This window comes from Brachionichthys hirsutus, chromosome 20 (genome assembly GCF_040956055.1).
Source record: "Brachionichthys hirsutus isolate HB-005 chromosome 20, CSIRO-AGI_Bhir_v1, whole genome shotgun sequence".
NCBI lineage: Eukaryota > Metazoa > Chordata > Actinopteri > Lophiiformes > Brachionichthyidae > Brachionichthys > Brachionichthys hirsutus.
The window spans coordinates 2,047,339-2,065,400 of NC_090916.1; the positions used below are offsets into that span (position 1 = coordinate 2,047,339).

Consider the following 18,062-nt stretch of genomic DNA (forward strand, 5'->3'; position numbering starts at 1 on the left):
ATGAAGAGGTTTGTGACTATTGTGTTGCGTGGCCTTGTCAGCCTCTCCAAGGAGAACCCTCTGTGGGCGAAGGAGCGCCGCCGGCCACCAAAGAGGGCCATCGGGAGGAAACGCAGGGCAGTCAAAGGAGCCAAGACCATGGGCAGACGCAGCCTAGTGAGGGCGGTTGGTATTCCTCCAGCGGTCTGTCGACTGGATCGCTGTTTTCTTTCACTGTCGCTCTCTGAATTTCACACGACTTGGTTGTCTCTATTCTCTAAAGGCTTTTCGGAATAGTCCGTTTTTGCTGCCAGCTTGAACGAGGCCCTGACGGAACTGCTGCCTTAGTTCTTGATTGCATGTCCTGAGTTAATCCAAGGACTTTCTCAGGAGGATATTCATGTAGGCGAGTGAGAAACGACTTGAGCATTTGTGTGTAGAATATGGTCGGCTATTTTATTTTGTAACCTATTGTTGCTTCTTACATTGAACATAAAACGTACTTAAACATTCACTAATGTGTAATAATAAGACGCATCGATGACAATGGCAGTTTTTTTTCATTCATTTCATTTGTGGAAATAAGTGCTGCTTTATCTTGGATGGTTTGTGAGCGCTTCGGCTCTGAGCCGGGTGAAGTCGCCACGACGACGGTCAGGCTGCTGCAGAACGTCAGTGAGTCACACAGACGCGTCTTTACGAAGGATGAGTCGGTTTATCTGGGAGGAACCGCCAGAGAAATGATCTCAGTGAAGCTCGGTGACTAGACGCACATATAATACGAGTAGTGTATGCTGTACGTTTGAGTACCCGATAAATAAAATACATGGATGTAATACAGTTTACTACATGGTGTAAACGGTCTGATGCACAGTAATCCTAGAAGGCGATTCCCTTTGATGGGCTTTGACATTGTGAGCATTATGCAAACAGTGTTGTAGTCGTTGGTCTCGGCAGCGCTGTGATAGTGGAAGTAATGTTTCATAATTAGTTTTCATCGCTTTGTTTCTTTGCATTTTACTTGAATGTGTTCTGAGCTAAAATCTTGCCTCCATGCGTCCATAAAAGGTTTCTGTACCAGCGCTCCCTTATCAGGGCTGATTAAAAAACATACTTTTTTTTAAACAAATGTGGAAGCAGGTATGTGACTATGAACAAAAATCATTTGCTGGTGATTTTGTTATCAGAATCTATCAGGATTTTATGCACGTCTTGCGTTTCTGTCTGTTAGCATGTATTACACGTGCATCGTTACGCGTAAAGAGAAAATCCGTGCCATCACAAGCACGGAATGCAGATCCTTTCATTTTGATAGGGGAAGTATTGAGGTGGGAAGAGTTGCTGCCACTCACATCCAGCCTCAGTCCAGTTAGCTTGGTCTAAACGAGGCACATGAATTAAACTGTGCGAGCAGCGTCATTGAGCTGATGGAATAACTTTCAGCCGTTGTTGTGACGTTGCATTTCCTTCACCTTCTGCAGTTACGTTTGTGCAGGTAGACCGAAAGCTGCAGGTACAAACAAGCTGGAATGGAGGGGTTGTAGTTTCCCTGACTCAACAACCTCCTGAACGTTATTTGTCTACTACGTTGAAATAAATCGGTGAGCTCTGCTTCTATTTTCACGTGAACACAGAGAGGAGCGTGCGGGGGCTCGTCTTTCTGTAATCTCTGAGCTTCGCCTCTCAGCCTAAACTTTACTTCTCAAACGTAATGGCAGGCCTTAATCATAGTAAACAGACGTGAGGCAGGCACAGGCATGCGTCCCTCAGCAGCTCAAGCAGCGGTTGCTCCTCTTGAGCAGCAGAATGTAGCATTTAGCTGAGATTTGCCCTGAAACCACGTCTTTATATTTCTTACGGAACTCATTTTTTTTGCCATTCCTCTTCTCGTCTCCTCCCGTTTTCATTTCCTCTCCAGATGATTTTGACGGTGTACCTCAGCGACGGCGAGCAGGCTGTGACCGAGGTGCCCATCACCCCCGAGACGACGTGCAAGGACGTCGTGGAGTTCTGCAAAGAGCCCGGCGAGAGCGGCTGCCACCTGGCAGAGGTGTGGAGAGGAAACGGTGAGCAGAGAAAGCGCTTGGAGTGAGTGTCGGCAGTAACGCGTGGAGCGATCACCTATCGGGTCGCTTCAGTACTCTGTCTGGAGTTCAGCTTCAGGAAGCTGAAGCCTCAGGCTTCCCTTATTTATGCACAAAACTAGCACTTCATTAAATAAACTAGAAAAGCACTCAGAGAGCACAGACCTCTGCCGAGCAGCACATTCCCCTCCTAATTAGATCCACACCGTCCACATCGTGATCTGGATCATCACCAAAAGGTTCTAGCTTGTTCTTGTTATCTTTATACACCGACCATGAAAAGTAAAAGTGAATTGGGGTTGTACTTTTAACAGTTTTTTGACCTCTAAATGGGGTTTTCAATGTTAAAATGTAATATTGTTTCCCGACTCCATCCTCGATCAGATCCAGATGACATTCTGGTGGTGAGATGGAGGCCCCCTCCCTACGCGACTGTGTCAAATTCCATAAACAACGGTCAATAATCAACTGAGATATTGAGGAGCAAATGTTGTAGCTCCAGTCACTGCAATGTTACAGAAAATTTCAAACGGATCCATAATCCAGGATCTCTTCTGGATCATCAACAAAATTGAATTGTCTGTTCCTGGAAACATTCTCAACGTTTCCTGAAAATACAATGAAGATCCGTCCAGAACGTTTGGAGTTATCTTGCTAACAGTCGGACGAACAAAAGCTGGCGATTTGTTTGTTTGTTCCAATTCAGTCTGATCATATACTATCTGACCAGAATAGGTCACTTGAAGCACAAATGTGAGAAGAGGTACGTGCTGGTGGTCTGTCAGAGTGGATTCCACTCGGCCCACGTGATTTGCTCTCTTCTCCACGGCCGTGCTGACATGTCACCAGCATTTGTTTTTTGCTGAGGGGCCACTTCCCTGTCGAAAACAACGTCCCAGCCGAGGGCTTTAATAGGCCGTGATGTGCAGACCTGCACGACAATGCAGCTGTCTGCCCCCCCCCCACCCCCCCAAAGCCTCCTAAAACCCTGTCTCTTTTTCTCTCGCCATCACTGTGCAAACAGCGTCTGATTTATCTTCTGAAATCATCCAGAGACACAGAGGATGGGGTGACTCGTGATCGTAGGTCTTTCTGTGTAATGATCTTTATTGATTTAGATTAAATGATCAAAGTTTTCAGGACATCGGCAGCAAAACGCACCCAAATTCCATCTCTTCTCTGATGCTGGTCGAATCTACCGGTAAAGGCTAAATGAATAAATCAAGTTATTTCCTTCTCTCAGGTCGTTTGTGTATAAAAAAAAAGTTTAAATCTTCATGACATGATAAAACGGCTGCATTGGAAATATTATATTTTTAGTTTAGCAATCTGCCTATTAGCTCAGAGGAAACAGCTAGCCAGAAAATTTTTATGCAACACTTTAATTTCTACACTCATCTACACTTTTTTTATGACTTTTGGCTCAAAGACGAGGCTGCTGTTTCCTGTCGTGTCCAGTTTTTGTACTGTACCTTCATGTCTGTCCAATAGTTAACGGCGTGGCTTCAGTCAAACTCCTGGCGAGAAGACAAATAAGCTTTTAAGTGTCAGCAGAGGACGCGTCTGACTTTCGGACATGCACTATAGAACCCCCCCGTTTCCTTTTTGCCTCCGTCTTGGCAGAGCGAGCGATTCCTTTCGAGCACATGATGTATGAACATCTGCAGAAATGGGGGCCTCGGAAACAAGAAGTCAAGTTCTTCCTGCGGCACGAAGACTCGCCGACCGAGAGCAGCGATCAAGGTGCGGCGCGTTCTCCTCTGTCTGATGGGTTGTTGATTTTCCTGCGCTGTGTGGTCTCCTACTTTCAGAAGCCTGGGGAGACGAGTCAAGGGGAGGGGGGGGGGGGGTTCCTGACACCTGTTTTTCGTGGCTGCTCAGCTGTTGGACGCTGCTGTCGGTCGATATTCTCCCTCGCTCGCCCTGGGGATAGAGTCTTAGGAGTTTTGGTTTTGGCTGCTTTCTTGTATTTGAAGTTTGATGCCTGGCGGGGATGTTAAAGGGATCAGTCAGTGCTCTGCTTTCACACGGTAGAATAGAATATTTATTGCACAGTACACATTTCCACACAGTGCCCTAAGGTTAATCTTTTTTTGTATTTGTAGTCTAGCAACACACAAAAAAAAAGGCAGCTGTAAAATACCTTCAGATTAAACAACCAGCGAAACCAGCCCTGCACAAGATTACTGACTCACCTGAATCCCGGTGGGGACGGGATTGAATCGGTTTGCCTGTTTAAACATGCACCGCTTGTTCATTCATCTGAATGGGAAGTGATCCTGGTTTTAATTCACGTTTGATATCAGGTTGGAACTTGACTGAGTCTGGTGGTTTCGGCCAGCGGTCCTCATTCCAGATGTTAAAATCCTGTCACTTAGTTCTCAAACCATTTCTAACAATAGCTCTGAAGCCACAGTTGTTCACGTGTGTGTGTTTCTGTTCTGCCTGTTTCTTTTTTTCTTTTTGACAGGGAGTCAGCAGTCTCAGGATCAGACGAGTCGGAGTACTGGGAGCGCTGGAGAGAAGCACAATGAGAATGGGGTGAGATTGGATTAGGATTATCTATTCTAAATGATTTTAAAGCAGAAATGTAGCTGCATTAACTTCAATTTAGTTTTATAAAGAATTGGTTCCATCTTTCTCTCCTAGATTAGGGCGGTAGTTAATTGAGCAAAATCTATATTTCACAATAAAAGACCATATAACAGAACTAAAAGAAGAAATGTAAACGCCTGGAATCAATTGTAAAGGACAGACCTTGAGAGAATTCAATCTGAAAGACGCATAAAGATAGATTAAATCGATGTACAGGAAAATGCCCCCCCCCCCCACCAAATCAGTTCTAGATATGTCAGATTCCTAAACAGTGAGCTTTCTGTCTCTGTGTTTAATATCTGGGCAGACCCATCTTGATGCTAAGCTTAGATGCTAGGCTAACGTGCACCTTTTGAGGACAAAATGAGAGTGGAAGCTTGTTAGCCTGGTGATGAACCCTGCACTACTTTTTGTTAACGTTGACGTAGAGTGTTATCATCAAACCTTTGCACGGTAGTAATTTAATTATCGGTTAACCGTTTACGTTTTCTGCACAAATGAAATCGTCCAGACACACATCAAAAATAATCTGTGCACAGCATGTTGTTCTTCTCTAACACGCCTCAAAACGTACTTCTAATCTTGGTGGCTTTAAGATCCATTCACAATGCCCGGCTCGATTTTTACAACTATACGGTTTGGTTGATAATCTCCAGTCTCTGGAAGGTAAATCTCTCAGAATCTCAACGTGTACGTACGTTGGACCCTGTAAACTGTTAAAGGGTTAATCCCACTGTAAAGGGGAACCCACTGTTGTGTGTAAAAAGCAGCTTCTGGCGTGGCCATCCTGTCTGTCTCCATCTGTCCCAGATTTCAGGATAGGAAAGCGTTGCGGTAACAGATTCGACCTTAAGGGGTACGCAGGGAGATTCACAGTGCAGCTGGAGGTGGAGCGGTCGTTGGAGAAGCGTCAGCCTTCGTGTTCAGGAAATATCAATTTACATTTACAGATATAGAAACCGACTATTAACAGACTGTTCTCACAACACTCTGTCCAAACACGTTAATAAACCCCCGAATATGGCATGAAAGGTAGAAAATATCACTGTTGCCCCCCCCCCCACAGGAAAACAAGAGTTGCATGACTGGCTCCCTCTAACCTCCCGGGTTTCTTCCTGATATCTGATTTAGCAGATTATTTCATTCAGCCTGCTGGATGATATAACGGCCCATAAGAGGATCATTGCTTTGGCTTTTACACGGGCTGCTGCCCAAACCCCCCCCCCCCACCCCAGAGCAGAGCCGATCATCTCTGGGAGGAGCACTGCCTCATAAAGAGCAGCGGTGCCTCAAAGGGAAGGGGAATGTGACTGTGCATACTTTATATCCCAGTTTTGCACATCGGCTGTATTGAAGTCATTTATTTGGACAACATTTGCAATCTTCCCAATATAATATATTTAAAGTTCTCTCTGGTTCCTGCTTCAAACTTCCCTGAGAGTTTGAGTCATAACTAGCAATGGGGAAACGCATCAATAAAACAAAATGTCCCGTGTCAGTCAGGTCCAGGAACTGCAATTATTCATAATTGTTTGCGTATTTTGTCTGCTCTTTATTATTTAGATGAGTTAATTCATCCTTCCCTTAAATCCAAGATGATGCCTTCAGAATGATTATTTCCAACCAGCAGTCGAAACGAGAGATAATTTAGTCCAACTGAGGAAAAAAGCTGAAACTCTTCTGCTTATAATTTAGTCAAAGTTCAGGTCTTGTATCTTTTCCCTCCTTTGTTCTGGAGTTGTAGTGAATAATTACGTTCCTGTATTCTAAGACAAAATCAATAATCCCTCTTCATCACCGTCTGTATGTGTGTGTGTCTGATCATATACCCCCCCCCACACACACACACACACATACATACACACACACTATCACAAGCACCGAGACCAATAGAGATGAGTTTTGGCTCCACTTTCCAATGTCGTAAAAATCAAATTCCAGACAAGAAGCATGTTTGATCCACACGAGACGAGTCTCTCAAGCATCTGCCACTTCCAGTCCAGTGAAAACACTTCACCCAAATGTTTGCTGAGTTTATTTTGTCTCCCGGGCTTTGTCTTGTGTCCCCAGTTCTCTAGACTCGTGTTTAGGAGCTTACGACGCCAATGTAAAGCTGGAACTTGCCATTATCAATCTCAAGTGTTTTTCCTCCGCCTCCTGCTTTCACGCTTTCAAAAGGCGAGGTCTGGAAGCGGTTGGGCGTTGCATTTCTGCTCTGAGCTCCGATGACTGTATTCAATGCTCATTGACTATGAATAGAGCAGCCACTGACTGTAGAATCTACTTTCAGAGGTCTGGTTGTGGGGAAGAGAGAATTTGGTGTGTCTGAGAGCTCTAAAAACAGAGCGATGCAGATTCCTGGCTCAATGGGCCTTCATTGGAAACATTTCTGGAGTTTAACCTTTTTTTTTTTTTATTACGACACAAGTAAATTAATTTTATACTTAACTCATTCAGTGCCAGCCATCTTCAGCCCTAGTTTATGCTCATTTTGCCAGACATTCCAAGTCCCACAGAATATTCTGTAATACGACTATGCAAACACCGAATCTACCAAATGAAAGGTTAAAGTCTCCTCTTTCTGTTCCAGTCTTATTGGTCGTTGAAGAGAGGAAGATTTCAAAGTCAGAGTTGGCAGTGAATGTTTGGGTTTCAAAAAACGTCTTCAGACGTGAACGGCATTGAATGAGATCGTTTTTCAAAGTGACATCCCAAAATGTTTTTTTGTGTCTGCTTGTTTTCTCTTCTCCTTTGTGTTTGTAAACCTATTAAATATTTGGAACCACGAAGGAGATGAAGCACCATAGATTCTGTACCATGGCAAGAATTATTTTATGAATTTACTATTAAAACAAAAATGAATACCGGTACTGTATTTTTTTTGATGCTACACACATCAAATGTCAGTAAGACTCTCAGTCCGGTCAGGATTCTGTAGGTGGAGGAACCAGGAACCAGAATTGAATAACATTCATTTGGATTATGTTCTCATAACAATTAAAAACTTTAATATAAACACTTACCACTGACACACTGATCAGTGTCTGGTGTAGCATCAGTCTAGAATAGATGGTTGCTCGGGTTTCAGTGTGTTGACCGCTTCTGTCCTGCGTGTGTGTTTAGGTGGGGGGTCAGCGTGTGGAGCTCACGCTGTCAGAGCTGCAGGAGATGGCCACACGGCAGCAGCAGCAAATTGAGGCTCAGCAGCAGATGCTCGTCGCAAAGGTTAGCCTGTCGTCCTTTTTGATCTTCAATCGTTAACCTGAATATTTTAAAGGCAATGTCATCTTTGTTTTCCAAATGAAATGTTTCAATCTGATGCGCTTTGTTTCGCAGCACGGACGTGGCTTTCTGTTAAACACAGCTTGACATCTGTCACACCAATGATGTGCAGGTGGGGCCGCGCCTCAAAGGAAAGCAAAGGATTCATTAATTCACTACAGTGTTTAGAAAATGTAGACTTTGTCTTTATAATGGAAGGAATTAGGCAATCCTCCACAAAACTAATACTACATTAACTGAGTGCGACTTTGCTGCACCAAAGTGTACCGACAAGCCGTGCAGGGCGAAGCTCACTGTAGACACACGGATAGAAACGCGATTTATTGCCTCTGTGGTGGCATCTGAAAAGTAGGCCCCACTCAAAGCCCTGCGGTCATGTGGAAAACCTTTGCTTGTCGTTTCCAATTTTAGGACCTTAACTAGAGCAATTCTCAGTTGGGGAAGAGAGATGAAGTCGTCCGACCATTTCTTCAGCCTTCAGACGACACGTGATTCCATTTCGTTCCTACAGTTAAAAAAAAAAAGCCTCAACCTAGTTTTAGGCTCTCAACAAGTGTCGTAAGATGACTTTTGATGGCTTGCTTCTAAAAATCTAAACATTGAGTAGATAAATCTGTTCAGCTTTCCTTCCTTCCACTATGACGGAGGAGACTGTCCTCACTGGATGGTTTTGCGCGCCTGCCTGTACTCGTACTAAATGTCGATCTCCCGTCTCGTCATTTGAAGGAGCAACGCTTGCGTTATCTGAAGCAGCAGGAGCGACGGCAGCAGCAAACCGTTTCAGAAAGTGAGAAGCTACAGAGGCTTAAAGATCGCGTGGAGGGCCAGGAGGCGAAACTCAAGAAGATCCGGGCGATGCGAGGCCAGGTGGACTACAGCAAGGTCATCAATGGCAACCTGTGTATGTATCGTAGCACCCATGCTAAAAGTTGCTAACTGAGCTAAACGCAGATTATGACTGAGCTGACGCGATTCCTCGCATCCAGCGGTGGAGATCGAGCAAGTTAGCAGCCTGTTCCAAGAGAAGCAGGCGGAGCTCCAGTCGGCGGTGCTAAGGGTGGAGCAGCTGAGCGTGCAGCTCGAGGACCTACGGAGGGGGAAGCTCAATGGCGTACAGACGGCACTGGGGGGCCAAGTAACCGGTGCTGCAGCGCTAGAGCTCCGCAAGCTCTACCAGGAGCTTCAGGTACCCAAGGAATTAGTCAATAGGAAAACGAAAATGTAAAATATATATTGATAATCGATCATCTGCGTGTATTTTGTAATACTTTTTTAAATAAGATTTGTTTTCCTTTATAATTTCTGTCACCCTGCACACAGCGGTGGCAGCAGCCATTGTCTTAGTGGCCCGCTTTCACCGAGCCTTCGCCTTTGCCTTTGCTCGGATCGTCCACAGATCCGGAACAAGCTGAACCAGGAGCAGAACAGCAAGCTGCAGCAGCAGAAGGAGCTTCTTAACAAGCGCAACATGGAAGTGACGCTCATGGACAAGCGCATCAGCGAGCTGCGGGAGCGCCTCTACAAGAAAAAAGCTGAGGCACGTCAAAAAGAGAACCTTCCTGTAAGACTAAGACCGACTCATCCCCTCATTAAGATGTTGTTCAGACCTACAAGAAAGACTAGAATTCTCTCTGCTTGTTCAGTCTTAGTGGGGCAGTCTTTGCTCGTGTCTTCTTTGGGCATCTACCGTGGGGGGGGGGGGCTCCGACACGTGAAATAGAAATCTTGAAATGACTCTTTCCCTCTGTCAGCCCATCTGACATGTCAGTCTCCTCTGACTGTTTTCCCCTGATAGCTGAATAGAGCCAACGGGCCCCCCTCCCCACAGTCTGCGCCTGGTACCCTGGGCCGGGTCGCTGCTGTCGGGCCATACATCCAGGTCCCTGTGCCAGGCCGACAGGAAGTGGGCTACACCATGCCACCGGAACCGCTGAAGCCTCAGACTCTGGGCGTTAATAACCAAGCCAACCATCATGGCGGCAGCAAGCCAGGTTAGTGCAGTCCCACGACGTTAGATTAACAGTGGTCATTCTTCCAGGTCAAACACAAAAGGCAACAGGTCGGTACAGGTGATCAATTATCTGTTTGGTTTAAGCTGTCATTTAGAGTTTTCCTTTCTTGTCACAGTTCGATGTAAGAGGAAGAAAGAAAATCTGTGTTTATGGATTTAGAACAAGCCGAAATAAATTCAATCCCGGAGCAAATATTTGCGGCCGCTACTCATTTAAGTCGTCGTGCATGAACAGCTTGTGACTTTCTTTCTGATTCTTTCCAGCCTGACTTTTCAGTTACTTTTCCACCTTTGCTTGATCTCTCTGGTTTTTCCTGCCTGTGTAACGTCCGCCTTTCCCTTCCATCTCTCTCTCTCTCTCTCTCTCTCCCCTCCACTTCTGTGTGTCTCTGCTGTCTGCTCTGTGTGATATCTCTGGTTTAACTGGCCGTGGGGTTGTGGGGGTGACTCTTCCTGGGGCAGACGGTGTGCGAAAGCCTCCCGGCCCTTGGAAGGTGTCCGATTTAGACATCATTGTGGACCCGGTAGCCCATCCCCTTCCAGAATCACAGCCGGGCACAGGAGCCTCCACTGGCTCTGACGGCACATCCCGTGAGTGCACAACGCTGCATGAGCAGAACGGCGGCACTTCCTGAACCTTCCCGTGCAAACATAGCGCAGGAACCTCAACCCCCCCCCCCCATATTACATTCACACTCTCACTGTCCCTCATGGTGGCAATTATCTTCTAGTGCTTCTTCTGTGGACTGACTGATGATGTCACTATAGCTGCAGTGCCTTCTTGAACACTTTGCTGCCCCCTACAGTCCTTTAACGCCCATAGATGACATTGGGAAACGATCCTGTGTGTGCAAACCATCCATCCATCTATCCATTTCATTTTGCCTTGAGATCATTTTGACTTTGACTCCAGACATTGATCATGCTCCAGATTATTGGTTTGCCCGTGTTCACATTCTATTGGATTCATTCAGCAGCCGTCACTTCTGACCGTAGAGTCTGTGCAAGGATGACGACATGAGATCCGTCTTCAGAAACGGGCTGCGATGAAGACCCGGATCAGTTTTTAGTCTCTTGCAATTCTTTATGTTTCAGGATGTTTTCGTGGAAAGTTGATATAAATTTGCATCAAATGCATTTTTCCTTTTATGTTGATGAACTTTTTAAAGATACAGCGTGGCTTTATTTATTGAAATCGTTTTCAGATCATACAGCAGCTGTTTTGTTTTGCATCGTCCTTTTTCCATCTTCTTTCTCCCTAATGTTGTTTTTAATCGCACACTTTAAAGCAACCCTGTTAATCTCACAAAGAGTACTGACACCAGTCGTAGTTGTGCAGTCTGGCAAATACTTAGCACAGGTAACTAGATTAAAACGTCATTCGTCGAGGTGCAAGAAGTCAGAAGCCAGTTCTAATGCAGGCACATTCATGTCCATCGTTGGAGTGAAGTGACGCCTGAGGATTGTTGCCCCATTGACAGGCCTGCCGGAAACATTTCCTCTACAGTGACTTTTGATTGATTTTACTTTATGGCCCTTGCATGAGGAGTTGACTCCGAGTTGTCTCGTTCCAGATCTTCCGTTATCTTAGGTCAGAGTGGTACAGATATCTGTTAGAAATGTCAAAAGCAAAAATAAGTCAGCGTTCAGGCCTTGCTCTGGTAGATCACCTTAATCATTGGGTGTGTTTTAACTTTTCTCTTGTAGTATACTTACTGTTTTTTTTTGTTTTATTCTAGCTAACGATGCCGGTTATTCCACCGCTGGCAAGACCAGCACATCTTTACAGCCTCCTGAGAGACGGGACTCGGGGTCCGATAGTCAACGCAAGAGCCCCCCCTCGGGCTCGCCCGTTGTTTCAAGTGCGGAAAAGGTTGGTCCTTTTTTCTTGGACTACCAGCTCAGCTCAACATCGTCCACCACTTTTAAAGCTGTTACTTTCTGGCGTTACAATCGTGTTTTTAGTTTCGGCCTTTTAACTAAATGTAACCTTCATGCTTCTTCGCAGGACTCAAAAATGCCCCTGCCCTCCCCCCTCATGGCCAAGCCGCAGCCACCTCCCTATGGCTCCCACCTCATCTCAGCAAGCTCCGCCAGCTCCTTGGAGCGCCGCAAGGACGCGCCTCCTCCTCGCCCACTCCCAAACCTGCCTACCCTTGCTTGGCCCCGTGTTCCCGCCTCCGCCGGCTCGTCCTCGCAGCAAATTCAGCAGCGAATCTCGGTGCCCCCGAGCCCCACCTTCCACCCCAGCGCACCCCTTTTCCCCCCTGGGCTGGGCGAGCGACTTGATCCCCCGCCAGCTGTTGCAGTGCGCCCCTTCGTCCCTGACAGAGGATCACGACCCCAGTCCCCACGAAAGGGGCCCCCGACCATGAACTCCAGCTCCATCTATCACATGTACCTCCAGCAGGCAGCGCCAAAGAGCCAGCCTCTCAAGCCAGCGCTCAAAGCCGGTGAGCCTGCTGTCGAGGGACGGCCCAGTGATAAGAGGACGCGATGCATTTTCATTGTCGTGTAGTTTGTCTCTTAATCTCGGTTCATTCGTGCCATGATTTATGGACTGGATTGAGTCTCTTTAATTTCAGTATTGCTGCATTTCTATAATCCAGTTTTGTCTGCTTATAAATGTAAAGTTATTTTTGCCGAAATTAATTCATCATGAAATAATTTACCGGTTAATTAATATTGCAAATAGTATTGATTACATTGCTCTCCAATAATTCCCCTTGGTGTGTCTGTCTCTAGTATACGGAAAGCCTGTTCTCCCCTCGAGCTCGACACCCCCCTCGCCCCTGCCTTTGGTCCCGACAGGAGGGGCCTTCCCTTTGCTCCAAGGCCAGCCCGGCGGCGAGGATGCTCTCGATGGAGAATTTGAAGATCACGACTGCTACCAGCACGCGGAGCCTTCGGCGCCTCCCCCGAGCGTGGAGAATATTCCGCGTCCACTGAGCCCCACAAAGCTGACGCCCATGGTGCACTCCCCACTGCGCTACCAAAGTGACGCGGATCTGGAGGTGCTCCGTAAAAAGCTGGCCAACGCACCGAGGCCGCTCAAGAAGCGCAGCTCCATCACGGAACCGGAGGGCCCGAGTGGACCCAACATCCAGAAACTGCTGTATCAGAGATTCAACACTCTAGCAGGAGGCATAGAGGGAAGCGGCGTCGGCGGATCAGGAAGTGGGAACAGCGCAGGTAACGGAACGCCGTTTTATCAGCCAGCTAATCCCGCCGGATGTCCGGGGGTTCATACAGACAATGGCGACCTCCCCCCAGAGGCACCCCCACCAGCAGGGATGGAGGAGCCGGGCTCCAAGGTTCCACCGTCATCCAACGATGACAACGAGCCAGCCCCCTCACAGCCGGAAGGGCCGAGGGATCCTACCGAAGCAGAGGGACCAAAGGACGACGGTGACAACAACAACAATGAGGCGCTGCTTCCGAGCCCAGTGCCAGAAGTCTCCACTCCTGAGGAGGGGGGCACTTTAGTGTCGCAGCTCCTGGTGAGAGGCGCATAGAAGCCGGTTGATTACTGAACGTATGCAGTTCCATTATCAATGGAACCTTCCTCTCTTTATTGCTACAGGATAAGCGCACAAACCTCAAGAAGCCAGACTCTGAGCGCACTGGCCATGGCTTCAGGGTGAAGTTCAACCCTCTGGCTCTTCTGCTCGACGCCTCATTGGAGGGAGAGTTTGACCTGGTCCAGCGGATCATTTACGAGGTGCGCCGTTACACTACAGTACTTAAATTGGCTGATTTCCGTGTAGGACCGGCGCTCGTTTTTGAATCCCGGTCCTTTTCTCTGCAGGTTGAGAATCCCAGCACCGCTAATGACGAGGGCATCACACCTCTGCACAACGCAGTGTGTGCGGGACATCACCACATAGTCAAGTTCCTGCTGGACTTTGGGGTCAACGTTAACGCTTCAGACAGCGATGGATGGTGAGATCGTAGCTCGCGCCACCTTTTGCGCCGGCCGCTGTTGCATCCACTCATTTCTCTCGTTGTGTTTGCTGGAACAAGGACTCCACTGCACTGTGCCGCGTCCTGCAACAGTGTCCATCTCTGCAAGCTGCTGGTTGAGTCGGGGGCTGCCATCTTTGCCAGCACCATCAGTGACGTGGAGACTGCTGCCGATAAATGCGAGGAGATGGAAGAGGGCTTCATCCAGTGCTCCCAGTTTCTATACGGTGAGGAACCTTCCCTAAAGGAAGGGCGCACGTGCGCCGTAAAAAAACTCATAAAACGGAGGGATAGGAGCAAAGTGGAGGGGCCAGAGACTGACGGACTGCTCTGGATCCTCATATGCAGGTGTTCAGGAGAAACTGGGCGTGATGAACAAGGGCACGGTGTATGCTCTGTGGCATTACAAAGCTCAGAACCCCGACGAGCTGCCGTTCAGCGAGGGGGACGCCATTACTATTGTGCGCCGACAGGACGACAGCGAGACTGACTGGTGGTGGGCACGGCTCGAGGACAACGAGGGCTACGTGCCCCGCAACCTGCTGGGGGTAAGAACCAAATATGTAACGATTCAGGCACTTCTTGGGTTCTGTCCAAGGTTTCTGCCTGTTAAAGGGAAGTTTTTCCTTGCCTCCATCATCAAGGTGCTTGCTTGTGTGGGTCAAGTTGGGTTCTGACTTCCCCTGCAGGACTTTCTGTGCTACACCTGTAAATTGCCTTGAGCTAACGCTCTGTTGTGTTCTGGCGCTATAGAAATAAAGCTGAATTGAATATAGTACATGAAATAAAAAAAACACAGGCAAGTCAAAGTTCACGTTGAACATTTCTCCTCTCTGACCGGTTTGCTTGCAGCTCTATCCAAGGATCAAGCCTCGGCAGCGCACCTTGGCATAGCGCCTCGCGTTGACCCCTGGCTAACAGCTGGACTACAAACTAGAGAGCAGTGAAACAAAGGAGCCTGGTGCTTCGCCTCCTTCCCGTGGCCATACCATAACTTCCCCAGACTTGTGCTTCTCACAAACTCCTGAAGCAGCGAGCACCAATCTCTGGAAAACACGTACTTACAGCCGCACACACGTGGACACACAATGAAACACTAGCACTGCAAATACGAAAACCTCTGAAACCACTCCTGGTGCCCACTTCCCTCTACACACACACACGCACACACCTATTGCTGTCTCATTTCCTCAACTTGATTTTACCTGATTCAGTGTGAGCTCTGTATCAGACATCAGCTGGAAGAATAAAACACGAATCTTTGTCTCAGTATTTCTTGCAGCGTTCACATTTATCTGATATGTTCTCTGGTGGCACGGATTTATATGACACTGTATATATAGTTAATGCTAATTCATCTCTCATGGTTAGAAAATTACCATTTTTTTGTTTTTTTTTCCAGTGCAAAAATCCCTGTTAAAAGATATATGTTTTTATATTGCACAAATCTGCCATACCGGGATTCGCTGGCGACACGTCCGAGGTGTACCCCGCCTATCACCCACGGCAAGCTCCAGCAACTCCCATGGACCCGCAAAGAGGAAATGCGGAAGAAAGTGGATGGATGGATGGAAACTTGGCCACTGCACGAAAAAAGATTTGCATAGAAGAATGTATTCTATTTAATTTTGCTGCAGTCTAACCACCAAAGGTAAATGTGGATTAAACAGTTTAAATTCCAGTATTGCGTACGATCATGCTGAAATGTCGGCGTGTGAGACAATCTCAGTTCAACTGCTATTAATGATTATTAGCTGCCAGGATTTTGATCAGATGTTCTAGATTTGCGGACAATTGAAATAGAAGAAAAGGTTGCCAAATCCTCAGAGTGAACTACAAAGACCAGTCAGACTCCGATTTATTGACATGATGATGACGACTATACTTTGACAGCGCACAACGTTGCAACGTTTGTTCTTTCAGCCAGAATGTGGATTCAGAACAGTTGTTGGATGTTTGGCAGGAAAAAGAATACCTTCTTACTTCTTACCAATTAGTAAAGGTCACACTTTAGATGGTAAACAATGAACTGGATCAATTTACAAAAGCTTTTATTTTTATTTGGTCGTCCAGTCCAAATGTCACTGAAATGGGAAACAAATACAATTCTGCTTTACAAGAAAGAATCCCATCTGTCTGTTTTTTTTTGTTTTTTTTTACAAAAACAATCACAAATGTAGATCAATCGGAATTAAGGATCCATTTTAACGTTTAATTCCATGGAAGTTGGGAAAAGGTGAATCAAAGACATGTTCATTTGATGATGTGGCAGTTTTGTTTGTTAATATTGATTGGGTCATTTAAATTATGTCTGCCGTTTAATTTAGCCCCAGCAGTATATAATAAGTTGGGCCTCGTTTCAGAAATCTTCTTGCAAGAGGCAATATCTTCTCAAATGTATTAATGGAAGCACTTGTGGAATCCAGACAATGTAAAAAAACAAAACTGAAAGCATCACCAGACCACCTTCTGAGCTTTGGCAAATTGATTTGTAATAATCTCATTTCCTTATGTATAAGCTGCTGAGTAGCTCTCCACTCCACTTGAAATAATCTCAGGACCTACGTGGTGCTGCTGATGCTGCTCCTCCACTGAACTAGTGACCATATTTCTATTTTCCCTCTCGACAAACATTTATTTAAGCAGCAAACTACATCAGAAGAGCTATAGTTTTAAACGGGAGTCTGCTGTGAGTATCAATAATTGATGGATCAGCTGATTAGTTATCATTTCTGGAATGCAAATGTTCATTTTCCAACCTAAGATTTGCTTCAGACCATCCCGAGTCGACGTCACACCAGTGACACCAGTAACACCAGTAACACCAGCGTATCTGCCATCTGTCCCATCGTTTTGTGCTTTGTGATGGCCCGCCTCTATCATGCACTAACCTATACACAGTGCAGAGCGGACATGTCTGTTTGCTGCATAAACTATTCTCACAGATTCAGTTCTGTAAAAGTCGACAATAAAGAACCTCGTCCTGTTCCTTATCAAACAGCTTGCAAGTTGTGTTCAGTTTGATGAGACGCGGTAGATTCGTAATGATCTTTTTTTTTACAGGTTTAATGCAAAGTGCAAACATTTATTTACTGAAGCCTATCCCAGCTTTGGGCAGTAGGCAGTGTACACCTTGGATGAGTCGCCAGTTCATCACTGGGCCACAACAAAAGATAGACAGCCAATCCGACTCACCTTCATTCCTGTGATTATTGATTTATTTAGTCACTATTTGACATCTTTTGCGTGATGTTAGTGAAGAGAGGAATCTGGAGAACCTGGAGGGAACAGAAACACGAGAGAGACTCGGGAGGAACATGCAAACGGCACACAGAAACCTTTCAGGTCCTCAGGTGATGGTGCAAAATGTAAACGCACAACAACTGTTTATCCGCCCAAATGTGTGGCTTGCTGTTGTTGTTGTTTACATGTTGATCACTAATTCAGTCAGCAAACGTTGACAAGGAAGAAAGTGCAGATTTCATATCACACAAGCTACCAATCATTTGCAAATAAATACAGTGCTGTCAAATCCTTTGGGCAAACTGCGTTTTATATAAATAGCTTATCTTAATAATAATAATAATAATAATAATAAAAAAGATAATGAGAGACGATGCCCATTAAAGGTTTGTCTATGGAAAACATGTCAGGTGTTTCCCAGTTTCTGACTAGACAATCATTTCCATGAACTACAACCCCCATGAGGCACCAGACCCACACCGGCGTGACAAAGAAGTGGCGCATGCGCATTTAACCGGACGAGCAGCGCGATGACGTCACGAGCAGCCCCGGACCAACCAGCGAGTCGTCTCGTCCGGGTCTGGACTCCGTCGTTTTCCGCTCACCTGGATGGACTTGTGGACACGACGCGGTTCCCCGAGCGGAGTCTTCATGTCGACGAGGTAAGCGGCCCGCGTCGTTAGGAAACAGAACGCTGCTGACAGGGGCGATAATAAAGTTAAACCGGGGGGGGGCGCTCGGTTTGTTGTTGGTGCCCGCCCTGCCGGGGTTAGTTCAGTCTGCGCTAGCTGCGTGGAAGCTGCTGGGCTTTAGCGGAGTGAGTGACCCTAAACCTGGTCGAGAATGGCGTCAGCAGGAAGCACGCAGATTACAAGATGCATCTCTGTGGCGTGAGATGAACGGCC

The 18,062-nt window shown here is 46.5% G+C and overlaps 1 protein-coding gene across 1 annotated transcript; it reads left to right on the forward strand.

Moving 5' to 3' along the window:
• On the forward strand, nt 1–15,178 carry ppp1r13bb (protein phosphatase 1, regulatory subunit 13Bb). Its single transcript, XM_068753533.1, has 19 exons — nt 1–165; nt 1,898–2,045; nt 3,687–3,806; nt 4,534–4,604; nt 7,782–7,883; nt 8,667–8,841; nt 8,927–9,126; nt 9,337–9,501; nt 9,736–9,931; nt 10,414–10,542; nt 11,691–11,828; nt 11,883–11,884; nt 11,960–12,404; nt 12,697–13,451; nt 13,535–13,672; nt 13,760–13,893; nt 13,975–14,141; nt 14,263–14,462; nt 14,767–15,178. The coding sequence occupies exons 1-19, from the start codon at nt 1–3 to the stop codon at nt 14,806–14,808; spliced, it is 3,492 nt and encodes a 1,163-aa protein (XP_068609634.1). The 3' UTR covers nt 14,809–15,178.
• The last annotated feature ends 2,884 nt before the right edge of the window (nt 15,179–18,062 follow it).